The following is a 22,642-nucleotide window of genomic DNA, read 5'->3' as shown; positions in this document are numbered from 1 at the left end:
CCACATGAAGAGACAGACTTATATTACTGGTTAAAGATGCCAAGTTTCATTCCAGTAAATAAGTATTATTTCTAAATTGATGAAGTATGACTATAATTATTAATCATTTCGTTTGATAATTAAATTATTATGTGGTGTGAAATGGTGAAGGAGGTCATCTAGAAATTAAAAAAAAACAAATAAAAAAGAGATTGATATTTTATGTTTGTTTTCTTTCAATTCAAAACCGGAAGCAGATGCAAATGGTTAAGTGACATTTCCCATGAAAATAACGAATGTAAGATACCAGTTAAAAAGTTTTACATTTTTATCTAGTAAGATAATCTTCTAACAGTTATCGACTAATCCGTACCTGAGTAAGTATTTTTTATAGTTGTTTATTTTTTTCATTTGAACATATTTAATAACTGGTTAATATGAATTATTAGGACATCATCTTCCATATAAAAAAGAACATACAGTAGTTTCTGTACAATTATTGTTATTTTATTATTGCCTTTTAAAATGTTTTTAAAATCCTTGTTGTGAACCATTACCTTCTTTTCACTGTGTTTTCAGTCCATAAAGCTATAGTTGTTTAAAGCACACCAGTTAATGCTATCTTAAAGCAGCCAAATGTTAAATAATCCATTTTCGGTTCATTTGTATAGTCAAACTTACTTATATAATAGTTGTCGATACACTGGACAATGTCGTCATATTTAGACTGCCCACAGAAGAACAGTATTGACAAAGACAATAAACGTTATTGACAACTATTATGTGTATTTCATTGAGGTTTATGCTAATACAGAATCCTCAAGAACAAAAACGCAATCACGTTGCATGTACAACATATTTCCACGACGCATGCAATACAACATTGGGCAGTCGTTAGGCATAATGATACGAGTGTTTTACTTGAACACAAAAGTACTAAAGTACTAAAACGTTAACCATCGTCAAAGTTTTCACATTTCAAAGTTCATATATCTAAATTAATTATAATTAATAATATTTTAAGCTAAGTTAATATTGATCTGATTGAAGATATTGGGCAAAAGTTGTCACTCATAATAATGACATTATCAAACATTAACGCCATATCAAAACGTGTAGGATTTATCCCAGATTTGATTTCTATCATATAATACTAAAACTATATGTAATTTACATACTATGGTGTTGAGATTTATCTTTTTATCTTTTTCGAAGCTGACAATTTTTTGATATGAATGTTTAAACTCATATCATTCCCTTTGATTTTCTACGCATTATATCAATTATTCTGTGGGTCTATAGCTCTTTTGACATAGACTTGATCAACACGTAAATAACTCAATGTATTCATCTAACGTCTTACTATTGTGAAAAGAGGTAACTGAATACAATCTGTATATATAATAAACGGAAATCGCAGAACGGCATTGGTCTTTGTTTGATATATTTGTTAGGGAAGTGGTATTAATTCACTATGATTTGCGAAGAAGTAAGGATGTAATTAAGTATAATGTTAATCATGCTATAGTTCATTGCAGTTCTGCATAATCAAATATCGATTTTAAACAAATTGTTATATCAAAAAGTATTTCAATTGTCGTCAAAATTCATTTTTTTCTTTTTTATTTTCTTTTAATCAAACATAAAACATCTATAAATAACGATTGTATAATTAAGAAACGCACTGTTGTTAATGATGAAGTACCACAAAAATGCTTGTCACTTTTAAAAAAATCCATCAACGTCAAACACATACATTACTATGGTAAACCTGTAGCAGATTGTGATATTATTTAACTATGAATTATAATCGCTCTAATATGACAAAATACATTTAGTTTTCTAAATTAATAGCTGGGATATGTATACTATATTCTAAACGAGTTGGGAGAGAGAACATTAACTCAGACTCAATCTTTAATCTTGCGAGTGTCTATTTGTATAAAAGTTAGAAATCGCTGATTATTAGTGTTATATATTTCACTTTTCTCGAATTTCTGTCTACGGTTTGCTTACATTTATGTTGCAAATTGTCAATGTATAACCACTGCCATAACATAATAATGGGAGAACAAAAACGTTACGATATATATCATCTTCTCAACAGAATGTCTACAGAAGTAAGCAGTATATGTAGAAACAAAGTATAAAAAAAAACTCCTGTTCTGTGAAAATGATCTAAGGATTACATGATTTTACATGAAACAAGGCATCATTTATGAATGAGATATTTACATCAGAATATGAACAATGCACTTGACTTAGATCGTAAAGATTCAACTAAAAATACGGAAACATAACCAGTTAATAGTTTTACGACCCTGTTAAATTAAATCATTTTTAATCATTAGTGCTATTGCATAAATTATTGCATTCCGATGGTTCGAAACTACTAGAAATATCACTATATAGAGATATTTATGGCAACTGATGCAAAAACAAATTACAGATTATCGAAAGTAATAAAAACAAACGAAAACCTGGATATGAGTTGAGCAGGGAGTCTGTAGGAAATTTCAGTAACATGTTTTGCATATTAAATGATCCTTATATTCTTATTTTAAGTATTCCCCATTGAAAACATGTACATCCTTGCTACACTTTCTTAGCATTTTAGTCAGTCTTCAAAAGATGCAATATCGAATCATCTACTGGGTGACAATTGTATGCCTTTTAGATATAATGAATATAAAAATATCAGTTAAGACACGTCCAACAGAATTTATTAAACACATTGAAAATGTCTAAGAAAAACAATGGTTTTGTGCAACTGCAAAGTTAATTTGTTTTTTAAAGGATTCATTTTTGGAGCCAATAAAAACACAATTGATATATTTGGCAATGATACGGCGAATGTAATTCTTACCGGTATCTTTATTTTTCAAACTAAAAGTTTCTGTTTAAATTTTCGAAATTATTTATAAAATTACCGTCAAAATTTGAACGTAACACCAGGTAGAACAAAACTTCAGCATAAAATCATTGTATATACGTAAGAATGTGTGTAAACTTATTTATGGTTACACAATCTTTAACTAAACAGTTTAAAAATTAGGGTGTATAACAACTTCCATGATACTTTTATTGATATGTATTTAGCTATAATAAAAGCGCATACATTTATGGCAGATATGGTTGTCTTAAGTCACACACGTTATAAAAAGTCACGATACAACAAACCACAGCATAAATAGTCAATAACATACATATACTGCTGTATATAGATGCAACAAAATTCCTTTATTTACTTGGAAAATAATCATATAACTAGCAACGTGGTTTAAGTGATTAAAAGGGGTGTTCATGTTCAGTGTATTATTAATAGGGGTTTCAACGCTGTGTGTTATTAGTAGGAGTGTCTACGTTGCGCATATTATTCATAGGGGTGTCTTCGTTCAATGTATTATTAACAAGGATGTCCTCGTTGAGTGTATTCCCCATAGGAGTGTCCACGTTGAGTATATTATTAAGATGGGTGTCCTCGTTGAGTTTATTATTAATACGGTGTCCTCGTTCAGTGTATTGTTAGTAGAGGTTTCAATGCTGTGTATATTATTAATAGGAGTGTCCGCGGTCAGTGTATTATGAACAAGTGTGTCCTCGTTCAGTGTGTTATTAACAAGTGTGTCCACGATGAGTGTATTAATAAAAACAGTGTCCACGTTGTGTATATTATTAATAGGAGTGTCCGCGGTCAGTGTATTATTAAGAGGGGTTTGAATGCTGTGTATATTTTTAATAGGAATGTCCTCGGTCAGTGTATTATTAAGAGGGGTTTCAACACTGAGTGTATTATTAATGGGAGTGTCCTCGTTGCGTGTATTATTAAAATGTGTGTCCATGTTGAGTATATTGTTAATAGGAGTGTCCATGTTGAGTGTGTTATTCATAGGAGTGTCCACGTTGCGTGTATTATTAATAGGAAATTGTTATATATTTTGTCAACCAGCAAAACAAGTCAAACAGTCATCATTATTTTAACATTTTTGTTGGATACCGTATTTAATTGTGTGCTTTATGCTAACAGAGAATGCTCAACAACAACAAATAAGAAAAAAAAAGCAATCTCAATTGATACGATCCGTGCAATACGACATTGGGTAAGGGTAAATGACAATGACACAATTGTATGTCTTTAAAAAAAAGTACTTAAGCGTTAACATGTAATTATCGTCAAAGTATTCATATTTCAAAATTCATATATTAAAATTATTTAAAATTAAGCTAAGTTCATATTGATCTGAATGAAAATATTGGGCAAAAGTTTTTACTCATTTACATTTAAAGGATCTATTGTTCAAATTATCAAAAATATCCGCGAAGTTGCTCATAAAAATGTTCATGGTTGACGAAAGAAGAAAGGAAAACTTCAATTTGACACATTGATCAAATCAGGTCTCATTGTGCAGATGGATGTATCGTAATGATCCATGAGTTCATGATGACGACTGTTAAACTTATGTAGTGATGACTTCAATCGTATAGTAACATACCCATGTTCCATAAGCCTAATTGTAAGTAGTGTATTGCGGTAGACAAAGCCTGCGTACATACATATATTTTTAATTTGTTTTAAATTTCAAAAACGTGACTCTCTTCATTCAAAGAAACTTATATGAAGCCGTTTAGACAAACATATTTGAAAATAAATTGGCGTTGAAAAATATAACTTACCCTAGTTTTTGGTAAAAACAGAAAAGAAAAAAAAAAAAGGTTATATATTTGCTATAATATTAAAACTGCCAATGCAAGTAATACTATCAATGTAATTGTAAATAGTGTTGTGCGATGCAGTTAATGTTATCTAAAAACAGCCAAATATTAAATTATGCATATTCGGTTTATATAATAAGTGTCGATAAACTATTCAATATCGTGATATTTAGACTGCCCACGCATGCAATATTCAACATGGCTAAGTCGTACAGCTTAATAACAATATTGCATTACTTGAACAAAAGCACTAAAATTTTATCAATCGTCAAAGTATTCAGATAAATTTTGAAAGTTTATATAATAAAATTTAATTAACTTCCTATTGATCTAAATGAAGATATTGGCAAAAATTGTCACTGATTGACACTTTGTGGATCTGCTTTAATACTATTTGTGCATATCACATTGTGGATAATATCCACTCTTTGTAAGTAGCATATCTTCATATGATATCAGTTATGTTTTATATCTGATTTTATGCTTATAAAAATGATAGCTGAATAAGGGGATAATCAATGTACATAATTAAACATACGATTATATCGTGCGTTTATAGGAAAGCGTTTATCGTACGTTTAAACAAACCCCAAACGATGTGTAAATGCACGAAATACGTTGCAATAACACTAAAATGGGAATCGTGTAGTTAAATCAATATATTACAGTTCAAGGACTGTAATATATTGATTTAACTACAAACACAATTATTACTAAAACTTGAGTCTAACTCATTCCTTTTTACTGAATTATAATCAAAATATTTGTAATGCCTTAACAAACATGACATTAGAAGTCAAAAAAGGAACTGAATAAATGTAGTATTGGAATGTGCCATTATAATATCTTTATTAAAATATAAAACAAAAAGTAACAAAGGAGAATAAATTCTCTTGCAACAAAAAGATCTAATACGCATTCCAATGAACAACTCCCAAGATCAAATTATGTAATACTTTGAAGGAAAAACAGGTAAGATATAAAATCATCAATATGGAACACTATATTTTGTTTCAGGTATTAAAAAACAGCCATCTGCTACAAGCTTATTAAACTAGAATTAATTTCATGTATTCAAATAATATTATCATTAAGAAAATAACATGAATTTGAATAATTACGGGCTATTTGGGCGTCTTACAAAGGTGGCGCTGTTTGTTCTAAAAAGCGCCCAAAAGGTTATTCTGTGCATATTATTTATTTTTCTTTGATCTACACTTATCAGCATGCATATTTTTATCTGATTCTTTTAGCATGCCTTGCGCCTTAAATGTAAACAAAATATGGACATAAGAAAAAAAGTGTACATTTTCAACATTTTGAAATGACAAAAATATATATACCAAATTAATTTGAATTCCTGGAACAAAATCTTTAACTCTTGTCTGAAGTACAATGCATTTTAGTCTAGTTCAATATTATTCACAGTAGGTATGTTTTTGACAAAAATAAACAGGCACTATTGCAATTCAAAAATCATCTTTTGTATCATATTTTGACTAAATGAATCAACTACACAATACTAAGATAGAGGAACTAAATTTGTGATTTTGTTTTATCTTTGCAATAATAAACAATATTGTTATAAGGTCAAAATAATGAATAGCATCCATGCCTTAATGAAAACTGTTCTGTATAGAGTTAAGAATTGTGCTATCTATGGACATTAAATTTTGACACACAGCTATCTGAGTTTGTTGAAATAATTCATTCAAAACAATATACATCGAAATTCTGTAAGGTTTTTTGAATTGTTAGACATGTTTACGAAGCTGCAATAATGTCAGTGTTTTAACGTAAAGTTTGGATATAATGATATCGAAACCTTTCTTTCAAATTGTTTATGCGAAGATAAAAAAATATGTAAACCTAGACTAAAATTCAAAAACATTCGTTTTAAAAGATAAATATTTTTAAAAAAGTGCAACTCAACAAGCAGTAATAAGTTATATATATTTTGTGTATAAATTGACCCTACATTATAGTATGGTACTTACTCTGATCGTTGTTCTGTACTGAAATAGAAAAGCCATTTCAATATTATATTATTCAAGTAAAAGTATATTTAAATCAAACAACACATGCCAATTATATTATCTAAAATTTATAGGCGTAAAAATGGAGAAAAAAAACTTTGACTGTAGTAAACTTTGAGAACTCACCTACATTTTCAAATATCACGAATACGACGCCTGATTGCCAACTGGATTATTTCTGAAGCCGCATAATACGACTATATGGCGATGTTAATTACATCCAAAACAAGAAGAACAATTGTTTCAGACAGGAAACAAATCAAAAACAGTCGCAGCGATCATTTCCGTTACTCTGATACCAATGAATGTTCATTGCAAGTTTTTTTCTGATTCAGGCAATTGCCAAATATAAAGGTTATACGCTAGTCGCTTTTTTTTTTATCTATAACTTTTTACTCAAGTCGCATAAATTATCTTCCTGCGGTGTACTATGTAACATTTACGATTTACACATTGGCAATAAACGATAAACGATTCACACCATATTTTATGCATATGGGATTATCAAGCGTAAATTGTCTGTATTGCAATGTTTGGATTTACCAATGACAAGAACTAATATTTTGTGATCGATTTGTAACTGCCAAACGAATTTTGATGAATCTAAAATAAATCATTAAAATTTAGTTTGAGTAATAACAAGAATATTGTACTAAAATCATTAATATTGAAATACATATGTTTTTTTTTTATTATTATTTTTAATGTTGATTTTAACATAATCATTACAAATGCAATACATTTTTGTTCTTTCACAAAATTAAGTTTTATAAAATGTAACGTGTATTCTGTCATTGTCTTCGTCTGTTGTTCAATGAACATCGGTTACACTGCACTATAATGCTAGACGGACATTAAAGAAATAAAATGCAAAAAATTATTTTCTTATTTTTCATATCGATGGTAGCCCAATGAAAAACAAGAAATGAACCACAAACATACCTGCAAACGTGACATCTGTAAAGATATTTCCCACTTTGTTTGGTCCTAAAAACAATAAATTATAGTGAGCACAAACCATTTCATTGTTGTATTTACTATTTTCTCACAAACACCTAAAACATTCTCGGAATACATGTGTTTTTTTTTTCTGCCTATTTCTTATGACGATTGTGCTTCAATGGGTCTAAATGTATCAAAATCAAACGAAAAACTGCAAAGAAATGGATGTTTGTTACTTTGGGCCCATCTTGTATATTTGTAACATTCTTGAAATACCAAGTTTTGCTTTACGTGCCTTGCACATACGTTAAAATCTGTAGCGTTCATTGTGCAAAGCACTGTTTATTATGGAAAGAAAAACGTCCATTCAGCTACGATGACGGGACCGTAAGGATTTGTTTTCAAACCAGCATATAGAAAGTATGATCAATTTCAACCACGTATTTGACATTTTATGGAAACTCGGAGGGTATATCTACATCAGTGAAGGACGCTTACCATAACGGTTCATCTTGTCAATGCATCCAGTTTTTAGAGGAGCTTTTGTTGCTCATTTGATATTGTTTTTTTTTTGTATGTGTTAATTTGGTTCATTCATTTCTATGTTTTGTTTGTTTCTGTTTTCCACTTTTGGTCTGTGTCCCTGGTTTACTTTTTTTTTATTTCCGCTAGAATGTGGATTCCCTTGATTACTCTTTAAACAATTGTCAACAAATGTAGAAACGATATGAAACTGAAAGTCCACAATACCTATACATATGTGTGGTAAATAACGTTAAATATAAACTGTCAGATAAACCATTCTCGACCAACATAAACACATACAGGCATTATGCACTAACAATGCACACATCAAGGGCAAATTTGAGATTGTGTAACTCATAAGTTATTTTACAGGGATATGGTGAGTGAGACCATAGTTCTTGTCGTGTGAATACAAAAAAAAAAACGGAATAAAAAACATACAAATCAAACAAACATGGACAACAAATGTAAAAAAAACATTAAACAATAAATGTAATACGTACGGGTTTTGTTGAAGAGGTGATTTTTCATCGGCTGATTTAGACATATTTCTGTAAAGAACACAGAATTAATAATTAGTTTTTAAGACACATAGGTCCTGACGATTTTTATCCTTGATATTTGATATTCATACGTTTATAGCCAGTTGTGAATGTTAGACATTTTCGCAAGTGAGTCAAACTTTTTTAGAGTTTTCATGAACAGTGTAAATGAAAGCGGTATACATAATAAGCTTTGCAGTGTTTTCATAAATACAAAGCCCTAAACACTAACCATAGCTATTTATAAGTATCTTAGCATATGGCATAGGGGTGATCGATACTTTGTAATCACATGTTTAAATCCCAAATATCCAACTACGAGTCGATAAAAAAAATTGGTAGCCAAAGTATTAATACATAACACACAAACAAGGTTTGGTTATTCACCATGTAACGGGAAAATTTAAATAGAGATCAAAATAAAGCCATGTAGGACCACAAAATATATTCAATAGTGTCATTAAGGCTAGCAGCATTACGACTGGTGCGATCACAAGGGAATAATGATAGAGATCAATCAGTAATAAGACAAAACATGAACACGTTGAAGACTTCATATGAAATAAGGTATAACATTATTGTGTGATGGACAAATGCTTACAAATAAAGAGTGCAGTATACATATACTCGAATATAATTTGTTTTAAATGTTATACTCGTGAAATGTATGAGACCTTTTGTGCAACTATTAAAGATACTATATTTCAGTTTAGATATATAATATAAAGTTTTAAATCACACAGATTCTGCACACTGAAATTGATAAAAAAAAATACAATATTAGTTAGGATTTTTTTTTATAATCCTCGCAAGTTTTTATTTGCCTACCAGCAGACAAAGCAGCCCAAAACAATATTGTTTTTGTCTGAAACAAACGTTTTACATCCAATATTTATTAACAGAGTTAGACCAAGAAAATAATAGCGGAGATAAGACCTATACTGCTACCACACTTTTGAAAGAAGAAATTATGGAAAACCATAAATCTGTGCTATCCTCTTTTGGTCTCGTTACCAAAGACCATGACTGTGATTTACCGTCTATGTACTGGATTCCTTAACTTCCTAAACTCCATAAAAATCCATAAAAACAACGTTACATAGCTGGATTTGGATCTACAGAGGAAGATGTTTACTAACTGCTGGAATTTTTAATCGACAACATATGTGTTCAGTGTGGTGGACGCGTTTTTCTACAAACGGTCGGCATTTAAATGGGAACAAATTGTGCTCCTTTACTTGCTGACCTATTCCTTCATTCTTATGAGGCTGACTTTATAACTGATCTGATCCGAAAGAGAGAATATCGCTTAGCTATATCATTTAATCTTAGTTTTCGCTTTATAGATGTCGTATTATCTTTAGACAATTTTAATGTTTAGGATTTGATACATCGCATCTACCCCAAAGAACTTGAGATAAAGGATACTACAGACACTGTGAAGTCAGCCTCATATTTCGACCCTTACACGTAGGAATCGATGGTAAAGGAAACCTATTGACCAAACATTACGACTAACATGATGACTTTTCATTGACAATTGTAAACTTTCTTTTCATCTAAGGCAACATTCCTTCAGAACCTCCGTATGACGTGTTCATATCACAACTCATACGTTATGCCAGAGTTTGCCAAGATTAGGCAGATTTTTTTATCGCACTATAATTATTAAAAAAAGGCTTTTGGAGCAGGATTATGTTGCTACCACAAACTCGTGGATCGTAACGGTGTATCCACCAGCGCCATGAACACTGATGTGTTCAAGATGTCTTAGTCTTCCTTTCCTCTTCCTTTTACCCCGGACTTGGCTTTTTATTAGCAAATCGTCGGGTGTTTCTAGAAAAGCAGAGGACACTTATTCACTTATTCTACCGATGCACCTGGTCCATGCTCCAAGTTTGTAGTGGAATCCGAGTTGCTCATTTGCTTTTGTTACTTTGTGTATGTGATTTTAGTTGCTTTGTATTCTTTGTTGTGTATGTCTGTTGTCCTTGTCTGGTCTTTGTCGCTGGATTACATTCACATTCATTTGATAACCGCTATTGTGATGTATTTCAGTTTATAACAACACAACTTGTTGGTTACATGGTTTATATAAAACTAAAGTCTAATCAGTACATTTGCAGACTATAGCAAAACAGACAAGAAATAATCTAACCCTAACTTAACCCCCAGCATAATTCATTCATAAACAACTGGGACACACCATTGAAACTGTCATTATAATTTGGAAGTGTTAACTGATAAGGATGCTGTAGTTTATAATACGATAACAAACTGGTTAATAATTAATGTTTTCCAAAGCACTCAACAGCTATAACCTTGGTTCCCTTGATTACTCTTTCTTAATTTTCTAGTTTAACTAACCTCATATCCAGCAATCCAAACGACTTGGAAATGTCATCCTCATTTCTTTGTTTGGGTTGGTAGGACAATGTGGGCATGGTTAGGAGTTGCTCTGTTAACGCTTCAACGTCTAATTTTAGTTGATTCATTTGCTGGTGTAATGTTTCATCATGACTACCCTTCTTGAATGTTGTACTTGTTTAAATTGTCGATATCTCTTTTTAAGTCATTCTGCCTATTGATCAATAGCTTCATCTGTCCTGATTCATGTTGTTTGACCTGTTGAATGAGTTCATCAACCTTTCTATCGATAAGTAGCTTAAGTTTATTCCCTTCTTCAGTGATGGCTTGAATAGCAGTTTTGACTTCCTGTCTGTACTGACTGATTCCCTTCTCAATATGGTTTGCATTAAAGTGCAAGTTCCTCATCTTATTCTCTACAACTGTTATCACGTTCTGTCGGAGGTTTTCGGTGTATTCAGACAAATCCGATATATCGTGACCTTTATGAGATTTTACAGCACAAATTCTGCATATTTGTGTTTTGCACTGCATACACTGGTAAATGAAAAGTTCCTTATGTTGTCCACAGTTCAGTTTTACATCTTTGTTAATTTCCCCTCCAGTCACGAATGTATGATCCTTTGCCAACTTTGATCTAAGGTGTCCAACTTTACAGTTATTGCAGAACAGTTGCTCACACTGCTGACAGTGATACTGACCTGGAGCACTGACACAGATTTCACATGTTTTAGAAGCTATTTGGGCCATTGCTTATCTCAATAGTCCTGTAAAAAATAATGTTGAATATAATTGCCATTCAGACTCTGGGATTACATCAATTGTCGTTCATTGAAGAACCTTAATGTATTGGAGTTTTATATGCATTTAAACAATTCGAAAAAGTTGAGGAAACCCCTTTACCTGAAAATGGAATTGAAGTTGTACCCAGCCCTTGTACTAGATACCTTTTCGGAAAGACAATGCGTTAAGGACAACCCCACCAAACAGTACAAACAAAACAGCTACAGTCTTTGAATAAATAGCAACAAGTCTGTCTTTCACTGATAAAAAAATGGGTAAATAAAAAATATATATATATACAATATATATAATTTTACAAAATTAACAAAGGATAATAGTTTTTGTACTGAATTTGGAGCAAAAAAAACCCAAAAAATGATATATCCAGTATCTAGCTTAAATCAAATGTAAGCTTGGCACCTAAGGGATCACAACATTTCTGAATGAATATGGAAGAATACAACACATTTATTATTATTATTTTTTTTTTTTTATTCTTTTTTAATTTCAAAAAAAAAATAATAATTTTTTTTATTGTTTTTTTTTGTTGTTTGTAATTGTTAAAATAACAATTTACAACTAATCATACATATAAGTAGTAATATAACAAAACTCATAACTACGAACCAGTACAATCTGTTGTTCATGAATAATAATAAAAAAAACACATATAAAAATAGCTTTGACATAAGGGGTTTATATTTTTATTATGAGCATGCACAGTAAAACTTCATTATTCAAATAATTACATTTTTTTTTCTTAAAAAATTATGTTTCTGCCTTTTAAGTATCCTTTTAAGTTATACGGAAATGACAACGTATTATTTGTAATGAATTTTAATGTCTTGACCATGTTGGTAATATCGGTATTAAACATACAGGAAAGTTCCTACTTATTGTACTAGGAATCTATTATCGCGCTAGAACTCTAACAAATAGGCTTCTAGAACAGAGTTATGTTGCTACAAGATTGAAGTCATCACTACAGAAGTTTTATGGTCGTCATCATGAACTCGTGGATCGTTATGGTGTATCCATCAGCACCATGAAAACTGATTTATTCAACGGGTCATAGTTTTTCTTTCCTCGTTTGTCTACCCCGGACTTGACTTTTTATGAGCAAATCGGCGCGGGTGTTTCGAGGAAAGCAGAGGACGCTTACCCTACCGGTGCACCTGGTCCATGCTCCCAGTTTTTAATGGAGTCCGAGTTGCTCGTTTAATTTTGTTACTTTGTATGTATGATTTTAGTTACTTTATGTTCTTTGTTGTATATGTCTGTTTTCCATGTCTGGTCTTTGTCCCTGGATTACATTCTTTTGATTGGCGCTATAACCTTGGTTCCCTTAATTACTCTTTCACTTTTTACACAATCACTTGATTACTTGTATATCAAACTACTGACCACTATTATAAACAATAACATGTTTTCGTCCAGATAATACGATATAGAAACAAAATATTATATTGGTGCCTCTGAAAATGTGCGCTTTGCTTAATTTTGACAATGAAGAAAACATGTAGTTATAAGTAAATATATACATTTTGAATTAAGTGTGTACGTTGTTTAAGTTTGGACATATTTGAACATATTTTAACTTCAATACTCACAACTGTCAAAGAGGGTCTAAAGTCCTACCACAACATTTGTTACTTCCGTAGTGGTATTAATTGAATGTGGATCCTGAAAAATTCGAATGATCTTTTGGAGACAATCAGTTCAAGACTATTATCAGAATATAACAGCATTAAAACCTATTATTTTTCAACACTGTATACGTCTATTCCTATACTCAGTTAAAATCCCTACTTTATACATGGTTGTTTTTTTAAGATGGTACACCTAGATACAAATATATAGTTCTTGGTAGAGATTTCTCATACTTTGTAAGAAATAATCCCAAATCATCTTCCTAATATACAGAGGAAGATGTTTACAAAATACAGGAATTTTTAATCGACAACATATTTGTCCAGTGTGGTGGACGTGTTTTTCAACAAACGGTCGGTATTCCCTTGGGAACAAATTGTGCCACTCCCGTAATGGTATTTATTCAATGTGGATCCTGAAAAATTCGAAAGATTTTTTGAGACAATCAGTTTAAGACTATTATCAAAAGTCGGTATTCCAATGGGAACAAATTGTGCTCCTTTACTTCCTAACCTTTTCCTTCACTCTTATGAGACTGACTTTATAATTGATCTGATCCGAAAGAAAGAATATCGTTTAGCTACATCTTTTAATCTCAGTTTCCGCTATACAGATGACGTATTATCTTTAAACAATCCTAATTTCGGGGATTTGATACATTTCATCTACCCAAAAGAACTTGAGATAAAGGATACTACACTGTGAAGTCAGCCTCATATCTTGACCTACACTTAGAAATCAATGGTAAAGAAATACTATTGACCAAACACTACGACAAACGTAACGACTTTTCATTCAGAATTGTCAACTTTCCTTTCATCTGTGGCAACCTCCCTTCAGCACCTGCGTATGACATGTTCATATTACAACTCATAGTGAAGTCCGAGTTGTTCATTTGCTTTTGTGACTTTGTATGTATGATTTTAGTTACTCAATGTTCTTTGTTATGTATGTCTGTTTTACTTGTCTGGTCTTTGTCCCTGGATTACATTATTTTCATCACCGCTATAAAATTGTTTCCCTTGATTTGTCTTATATATTATCCCTTCCACCTGATATACTACATTTAAACGAAAATAGTCTGAAAATACACGGGGCAGAACGAACATTTCTTCTTATCTATAAGGCAACCTAAGTTGAAGCTTAATATCATCCATAGACAAAACACAAAACACTTTGTGCGTGTACTTTTTTTATTCATCTTAAAATGAGAATTTTGTGATTTTTGACTGATAAATGTACATTTTATACTTTTTTCGAAATGTTATGTGTTTTCTTCAATTTTACATGTAAGACGCATATTATTCGATTGCAATATTTCAACAAGCATTTGTATATTCAAATAAATTTACAGTAGTATCTTTGCTTTCATATAAGCCCAAGTAATAAATATTTGAATTTTGTAAATTCCAATTAGGTGAAACGTCCCCATCCCTACCCCGAAAACATGAAGCAAAATGTTTGAGGTTGAAAACAATGCTGACAACACATGTTTAGAATTACGCTGTCCTATAGTCAAATACATTTACACCTCCTGAAACGTGTAACATTCCCATTTTAGCGTGTGTGTGTGTATCGTGTGCTACGTGTGCATATTTCGTGAGATCGTGCAGCGTGGGTTCGTGTTTTCGCAATTCACCAGGTAAATAAAAATGGACCTTTGTCATATCAAAAATGCAAAAGATGTTATCACATTAGTAAAAATAGCTCAATTATTTTCAAAATCATGAGTACTTTGTACCAACACTTTTTGAAATTTCTGTACGTTTATTCTCCTGAAACAAGGGAAATGTGTTCCAAATGATCCTTATACAGCAAATACGGACATGACATTTTTCACATTAAAATTACTATCTTTTATATTTAGAGCAATTAGATTGTATGTATCACTTTAGTCAAAAATTATCAAAACATTAAGTAAATTTTACCCCAAATTTATAAAATTTAAATATTTTCTTATTTCAAGACCAGTTTCACATTGCACCATGTACAATAACAAAGGACATTTAAACATCATCAATACCATGTTTTCTTTTTTAGGTAAATAAGATGGTATCAAATTAGTTAAAATAAAGCTTAATAATTTAAAAAAAAAGAGTACATTATACCAATACTTTTAGAAATTTCGTATTTTTATTCTCCTTGAACAGGGAAAATGTGTTCTCAATGATCTATATGGAACAAGTATGGACATTTTTCACATACAATTACTTTCTTTTAATATTTAGAGCACAAATATGGTAATGCATAAGCCAAAATTACTCTTTTATCTGAATATTGAGTATATTTTACCCCAATTTTATGAAATTTTAATTTTTTCAAATGTTTTTGCAATGTACCACATATTACAAAAATGGACAATTTTCATACAACAGTGCAATATTTCTTTGATAGACTAATGAAATGGTATCACATTAGTTAAAATATTGCAATTATTTCAAAATAGAGTAGTTTTCACCAATACCAAATGAAATTTGTGTCTTTTTTCTCCTTAAACAGGAAAATGTGTTCCAAATGATCCATATACAATTAATATAGACATTTTTCACAATTCACATTAAAACTACTTTCTTTTAATATTTAAAGCAATAAGTTGGTATCGCAAAAGTCAAAAATACTCTATTATCAAAAAAATTGAGTATATTTTACACAAATTTTAGGAAATTTTAATATTTTCATACTCCCAGACCAGGGAAAATGATTTTGCAATGTACCATATATAATAAAATTGACATTTTTCATATCAACAATGCAATTTTATCTTTTTTAGATTAATAAGATGGCATCACATTAGTTAAAATAGTTAAATTATTTTTTAAAAAAATAATACTTTCTACCAGTACTTCTAGAAATTTGTGTATTTTTATTCTCCTGGAACAAGGGAAATGTGTTCCCAATGATCTTTATGCAACAAATATGGATATTTATCACATAAAAAGATTACTTTCTTTTCATATTTAGAGCAATACGATGGTAATGCATAAGCCAAAAATACCCTATTATCTGAAAATTGAGTATTGTTTACCCCAAATTTATGATTTTTCAAATATTTCCTTATTCTATGAGCAGTGAAAATGTTTTCACATTGTACCATGTACAATAAAAATGGACATTTGTGTACATCGACAATGCTATTTTTTTTCTTTTTTAAGTAAATGAATATCACAATTTTTTATAAAGCTTAATTTAAAAAAAAACAGAGTGCATTCTACCAATACTTTATCACATTTTTTTCTCCTGGAAGAAGGAAAATGTGTTTTCAATTATCTATATACAACATTGTATGGACAATATGGACATTCTTCCACATTAAAATTACTTTATTTTCATTTTGAAAGCATTTCTATGGTATCAGATTAATCAAACATACTCTAGTATCTAAAAATTAAGTATATTTTACCCACATTTATTGAAATTTCGAAAACTACTTGGAGACCAGTGAAAATGCACCATGTTTAATAAAATAGACCTACTTCATACCAACAATGCAATGTTATTTTTTAGACTAATTAGATGGTATCGCATTAGTTAAAATAGCTTAATTATTTAAAAAAGAGTACTTTTTACCAATATTTTATGAAATTTTAAGATTGTTATTCTTGTGATTCACATGCAACAAATACAGACATTTTTTTTTACTGAAAAAAAAACTTTCTTTTCATATTTAAAGCAGTAAGATGGTATTGCATGTCAAAAATACCCTTTATCTAAAAATTGAGTATAACAACATTAATGTGATAAAATTTCAATATTTTTATACTCAAAGACCAGTGAAAATGTTTACGCAATGTACAATGTAAAATGAACATGGACATTTTTTATGCCAATAATGTTTTTTTGGGGTTTTTTTTTTCAGACAAGTAAGATGGTATCGCATTATTTAAAATAGCTTAATTATTTCAAAATACAGTACTTTTATGACAATGTTCCAAATTCAACAAATATGGACATTTCACACATTAAAATATCGGTTTCATATGCAGAGCAATAGGATTGTATCGTAAAAAAAACTTTATCAACTATTTTTTTTAAGAAATATTTTTCAACCTTAAGAACTTTCAAAACATTTTCATACTTCCAGACCAATGACAATGTTTTCGCAATGTACGATGTATTAAACATTTTAAAAATTGTGTATATCGAATGTGTTTATCAAAGCATAATTTACATTTATATGAAATTACATGCAATATGTTAAAAATCAACACAATACGACGAACACGTACACTGTATATCATAAAGTATTATTAGTTTCGTTTTGTAAGTTAGATTTCAAAATATACCAATTCCTGAAAAGAATACTTCCGGCGAACACGATCATTCGTTTATCGTGCTTCGTGCGACGTGTTTCGTGTGGCTTTCGTGTATTGTGTGGTTCGTGTGCATGTTTCGAATGATCGTGCTTCAACCTGGTCGCATGTTTTGTGTCTATCCAAATTAGCATTACTATATAAATCAATGTTACGTCTGTGTAAGTCATTCGACCTATACGTCATAGGACATTCCAACGACAAGGGAGGTAAGAAGAATATCATAGGTATGTTAAAATCTAGATCATTGAAACTATTTAAAGAACCTACGAATAGATATGTAAAGTTTGTGTACAAATCGATAATTACAATTTTTTATAAACTAGCAATATATGTATGTATCTGGAAATGCTTGATATGAAAAAAAAAACAAACAAACAAACAAACAAAAACAACCAAATACAAAAAAAAAACAAAAAACTTGAAAACAAAATACACATTTTCAATGTATTGTTGTAACAACACAACGATATAAGTGTTATAATCGATAAATAAATATATTAAAAAAAAACAAACAAACTATGATAAAAATCATTCCGAACATTCCAAAGATCAAACAATAAGCTTTAAAATGAAGCGATTTTAATTGTAACTATACGTCCTGTGAAATTCTCATTAGACAGGGAAGTAAAAAAAAGAATTATTACAGTTTGATTTGAATAGGCATTTGTATATTTTTTTTACGTACATTTGCATGCAAATTCGTAATTTATAGTAAATAAAATAGATAAAAACAAAAACAAATGAACTAATTCAAACAAACAAATAAAGAACTATAATGTATGTATAAGATAATTACCCCGATTTATTCAATATAAAAGTTCATTACAAAATGAACATGTATTTTGTAAAGGAAAAACTATAACGAAATGACCAACTATATGGAATTCAACTGGGACTCTATTGCATGTTCTGGAATACTTATCAAGATTATATTTATATATCTATTTTTTTTTTGTAAATGTTTGAATCAAATAAAAATAAATAAACAAATATTTATATAAGCTGCGAATGTTTTCCAAACTCCCCATCAATACATATCGGGAAGAGACAAACTCCCCATCAATGCTAAGAGAGGTTGCAGCTACTCCTTGAAAACTGCAATGAAGCAATTTCAATGAGATCTATACGTCACTGGAAATTTCCAAAAAGCAGGGAAGCAAACTTTTACTGGCTGATTTGGAACAGTTTGAGAAATGTATCCTAAATTCATTCATAAGATACATTTGCATACAAATCGGTAGTTTATAGAAAACCCAAAGAAAGAGCAACATATCTTCAATTAAAAACAAAGATTAATGGATAATCACATCTATCAACTCAATCTAAAATTAGAAAATGTGCCTTACACTATAAAGGATTGGCCAACTATGTACGATCAAACTATAATTGTTTGTAACGTGCTGCTAGCGTTATAAGTGAGTAGTAAGTCAAACATAAGCTCATGCTGTATTATGTTAATGCAAACCGAAACAATATAATTAACTAAACTGAGTATTTGTTTCAAAAAATAAACTATGTAATTAAAATGAAGAACAGAAACTTTAAATACATACCGCTATTCGGCTATTCGCCAGAACTTACATACAACTAAACGTCATGGAAAATTTCAACCAAATAGGGAAGTAGAATACCACAAGTAAAGCTGGGTTTAAACTAAGACCAATTGAACATATATGTATCTAAAGGACCTATGTACATTTGAAAATTAACTAATAATGTGTATACATATATCGATTATATATATATAAAGTCTAAAGGAATCTGCCAACCAGCAAACTTAATGGGTATAGGATCGTCCAGTCATGACGATGCAGCCCAAACAAAAATAATTATATAAGTCTAAAGGATTGTACAACGATACCGATAGAGATGTTAATAGTATATAATGGGCAAAATTTTAAGTCCACAAATGCTTTATTATAGTGTGTTAACATCTCTATCGGTATCGTTGTACAATCTTTTAGACTTATATATATATATACAAATGCATTATTGACTCATTTTCATGGTATGCTTGTTTGGTGTTTTCATTTTTATCTGACATTAAAGGGAAATTTTTAAGGCCTTTTAAAACTACTTTAACTCTACCGCAAATGTCATGCTCCCGTCCAATGTCACGAAATGCTGATCATGAATGCGTCTAATGGCCGTTATACTACTTTTTAATTTTGGATTGAAGAATTGTTTTCGTTCATAATTTACAGTGAATTATGATATCTGTTGTCGGGCTTTGAATGTATTACTGATAGGTGTGTTGATTTTTTGAAGAACTTGTGATGATCTCTGAAATTATTTACTCTTTTGTTTTTAGGTTAAAATTGTGAATTTTAAGGTTAACAATACCCGTTCTCTCTCTCTCTCTCTCTCTCTCTCTCTCTCTCTCTCTCTCTATATATATATATATATATATATATATATATATATATATATATATATATATATACTAGGTGTAAGTGTATGTCCATGATTCTTGCTTAAGCGAATACCAGTGTTTTCAAATCTATTCATTTACAATGAAAGAATTCTGATTCAGACACTTATACAAATTGTTCTGATGGATATCCACATTAACCCTTTCGCATTTGTAGCAATCTGGCAGTATCAACAACAGATAACTACACTTTTGAATGATCGACTATGGCCAATTTGTTATGGCAGGGTCTCAGTAATCGTGGCGATGGCTCCCTTTCAAAAAGGTATTATTTAGCATATGTTCATATATAAATATTCATGACGTTTTCCCGTTTTTTTAAACCAAAAAAACTGATAAAAGACGTATGGTTTGGCCAATTATATCGATGTTATATCTTTAATACGAAATCAGAAAGAAACATACATAGATTCTGCTTCAACAAATCAACAAATACTGCACTTAAAACAAGCTTGTGCATATTCAAACACAATTATATAGTTTCTTAGTGTTCTAATGAGCCCTAGTAATAAATATTGGAACTTTTCCAAGACCAATTAGGTGAAAAATTGCCAACACTGCCCATGAGAAGAATACCTCAACTTGAACCAAAATGTTAATTTTAAGCATATAATCGATGCAAAAAAGACATGTTGGGTACTTGTGTTTTATATTAAAAATATGTTCTTATTTCAGGCGAGTATATTTCAGTTTGAAGCCGACAGTAATGAGTTTTTCATAAAATGGGGAATTTTCGGAATTTCATATGTTCTTCCATCTCACATGTAATGGGTGTTGTGTTTTCAAGTTACATACTTTGAACAAGCTTTTGTGTATTCAAATATATTTATGGAGCAACTTACCTTTCTAATGAGCCAAGACAATGCACAATTAAACGTTTTCATGGCCATTTGGCGAAAGAATGGTACCCCTTAACCACTATAATCTACCCCAGTGTGGAAGAAAATGATCGTTTATAGCATACACAAATAGTACACATTGCCTATACTATATTTATTATGCCAGATCATGTATCAATCATATCGTCAGTCAAATTTGCTTTATTGTCCCGAAGAAGACAAAATATTAAATACAAAAATACCAGTTTTATATATTGTAAATTTCGATATGCTGTATACGTGTTTCAATGAGTAACCTCTCATCAGCATCAAAATCAAATATGTAGGAAGATTATAATCAAAATATTAGTTGTATACAAGAAGTACTCATAACCAACAATATCGAAAAAGGATGCCAAATCCATCACCGAGAGGTTCTACCATATGCAATGCAAGGAATGAAGCCTCGTTGTTTATCGTATTTTAAAATTTTGATTACTGCAAGATTCCATAAATAGGGAAAATAAAATATGATATTATTCGGGGTCAGACAAGTCTGACTTCTAGGTTGGTGAATACCTTCGGAGACCTCAGGTCCAGCAGCAGTGGTATCGACCCAGCGGTTCTTAAATACAAAAATACTAGTTTTATATATTGTAAATTTCGATATGCTGTACACGTGTTTCAAAAACCTCTCATCAGCAGCATTTAAATCACATATGTAGGAAGATCACAATCAAAGTATTAGTTGTATACAAGAAGTACTCATAACCAACAGTATCGAAAAAGGAAGCCAAATCCATCACCGAGAGGTTCTACCATATGCAATGCAAGGAATGAAGCCTCGGTGTTTTGCGTATTTTAAAATTTGGAATACTGCAAGATTCCATAAAAAGGGAAAATAAAATATGATATTATTCGGGGTTAGACAAGGGACATTTGAGAAAAACAGATTTTCAAGCATTTTAGAACGTAAATTGTATATTTCTGTTTAAGGTATCAGAGTTTTAAGAACATTTGCTTTTGTTTGCTATCATTATCTTTATACATAAAAGGATAAGGTTTCAAAGAAGCAGCTACGATAAATGACTGGCATATATGCATCCAACGCCACTTTGAAAATGCTAATCTAAAATACAGGAATTGTGGGTTTTTTATGGAAATTTGAGTGGGTATGAGGTACCATTATTTCGCTTAACATATTGTTCCATGTTAAGGTATTCTTCTCATGGGTAGGAGTGGCAATTTTTCACCTAATTGGTCTTGGAAAAGTTCGAATATTTATTACTTGGGATCATTAGAAGGCTAAGATACTATATAATTGTGTTTGAATATAAAAAAGCCTGTGTGAAGTACAGAAGAAAGGGTATCAAACAAAACTGAATATTGTCAATAGGTCATAGAGCGCATTTGTTTTCCCACTGGCTTTTTATTCTAAAATTTCATTTCAATGACTTGAACCAAGCTTATATCAAAGGATCCAAACAGATCAGAAATGACGCCTCTCTTTGTTGGGGTCGGTACGTCACTTTTTCAATGGACG

The 22,642-nt window shown here is 30.6% G+C and overlaps 1 protein-coding gene across 5 annotated transcripts in view; it reads right to left on the bottom strand.

Annotated features, from left to right (window-relative positions):
* LOC148605670 (transcription intermediary factor 1-beta-like) overlaps nt 1-19,508 on the bottom strand; it is a 577,346-nt gene extending 557,838 nt beyond the window's left edge. Inside the window, exons 1-5 of one of the 5 annotated variants that reach the window (XM_088548567.1) lie at nt 19,404-19,489; nt 11,105-11,871; nt 8,699-8,746; nt 7,671-7,715; nt 6,690-6,707 (exon numbers count right to left, since the gene is read on the bottom strand). In XM_088548567.1, the coding sequence (XP_088404693.1) occupies nt 6,690-6,707; nt 7,671-7,715; nt 8,699-8,746; nt 11,105-11,232 (239 nt within the window). In that variant the 5' untranslated portion in view covers nt 11,233-11,871; nt 19,404-19,489. Of the gene's footprint in view, nt 1-6,689; nt 6,708-7,670; nt 7,716-8,698; nt 8,747-11,104; nt 11,872-13,497; nt 13,571-17,984; nt 18,006-19,403 lie in introns of those variants that run through there. The other 4 variants (XM_088548568.1, XM_088548565.1, XM_088548563.1 and 1 more) reach the window with 4 other exon arrangements.
* Nucleotides 19,509-22,642: the final 3,134 nt, after the last annotated feature.

The sequence above is a fragment of the Perna viridis genome, chromosome 10 (assembly GCF_037379345.1).
Source record: "Perna viridis isolate PV_CMFRI_1.1 ecotype Kerala chromosome 10, ASM3737934v1, whole genome shotgun sequence".
Classification (NCBI taxonomy): domain Eukaryota; kingdom Metazoa; phylum Mollusca; class Bivalvia; order Mytilida; family Mytilidae; genus Perna; species Perna viridis.
This window is presented reverse-complemented; position numbering and strand designations above follow the sequence as displayed.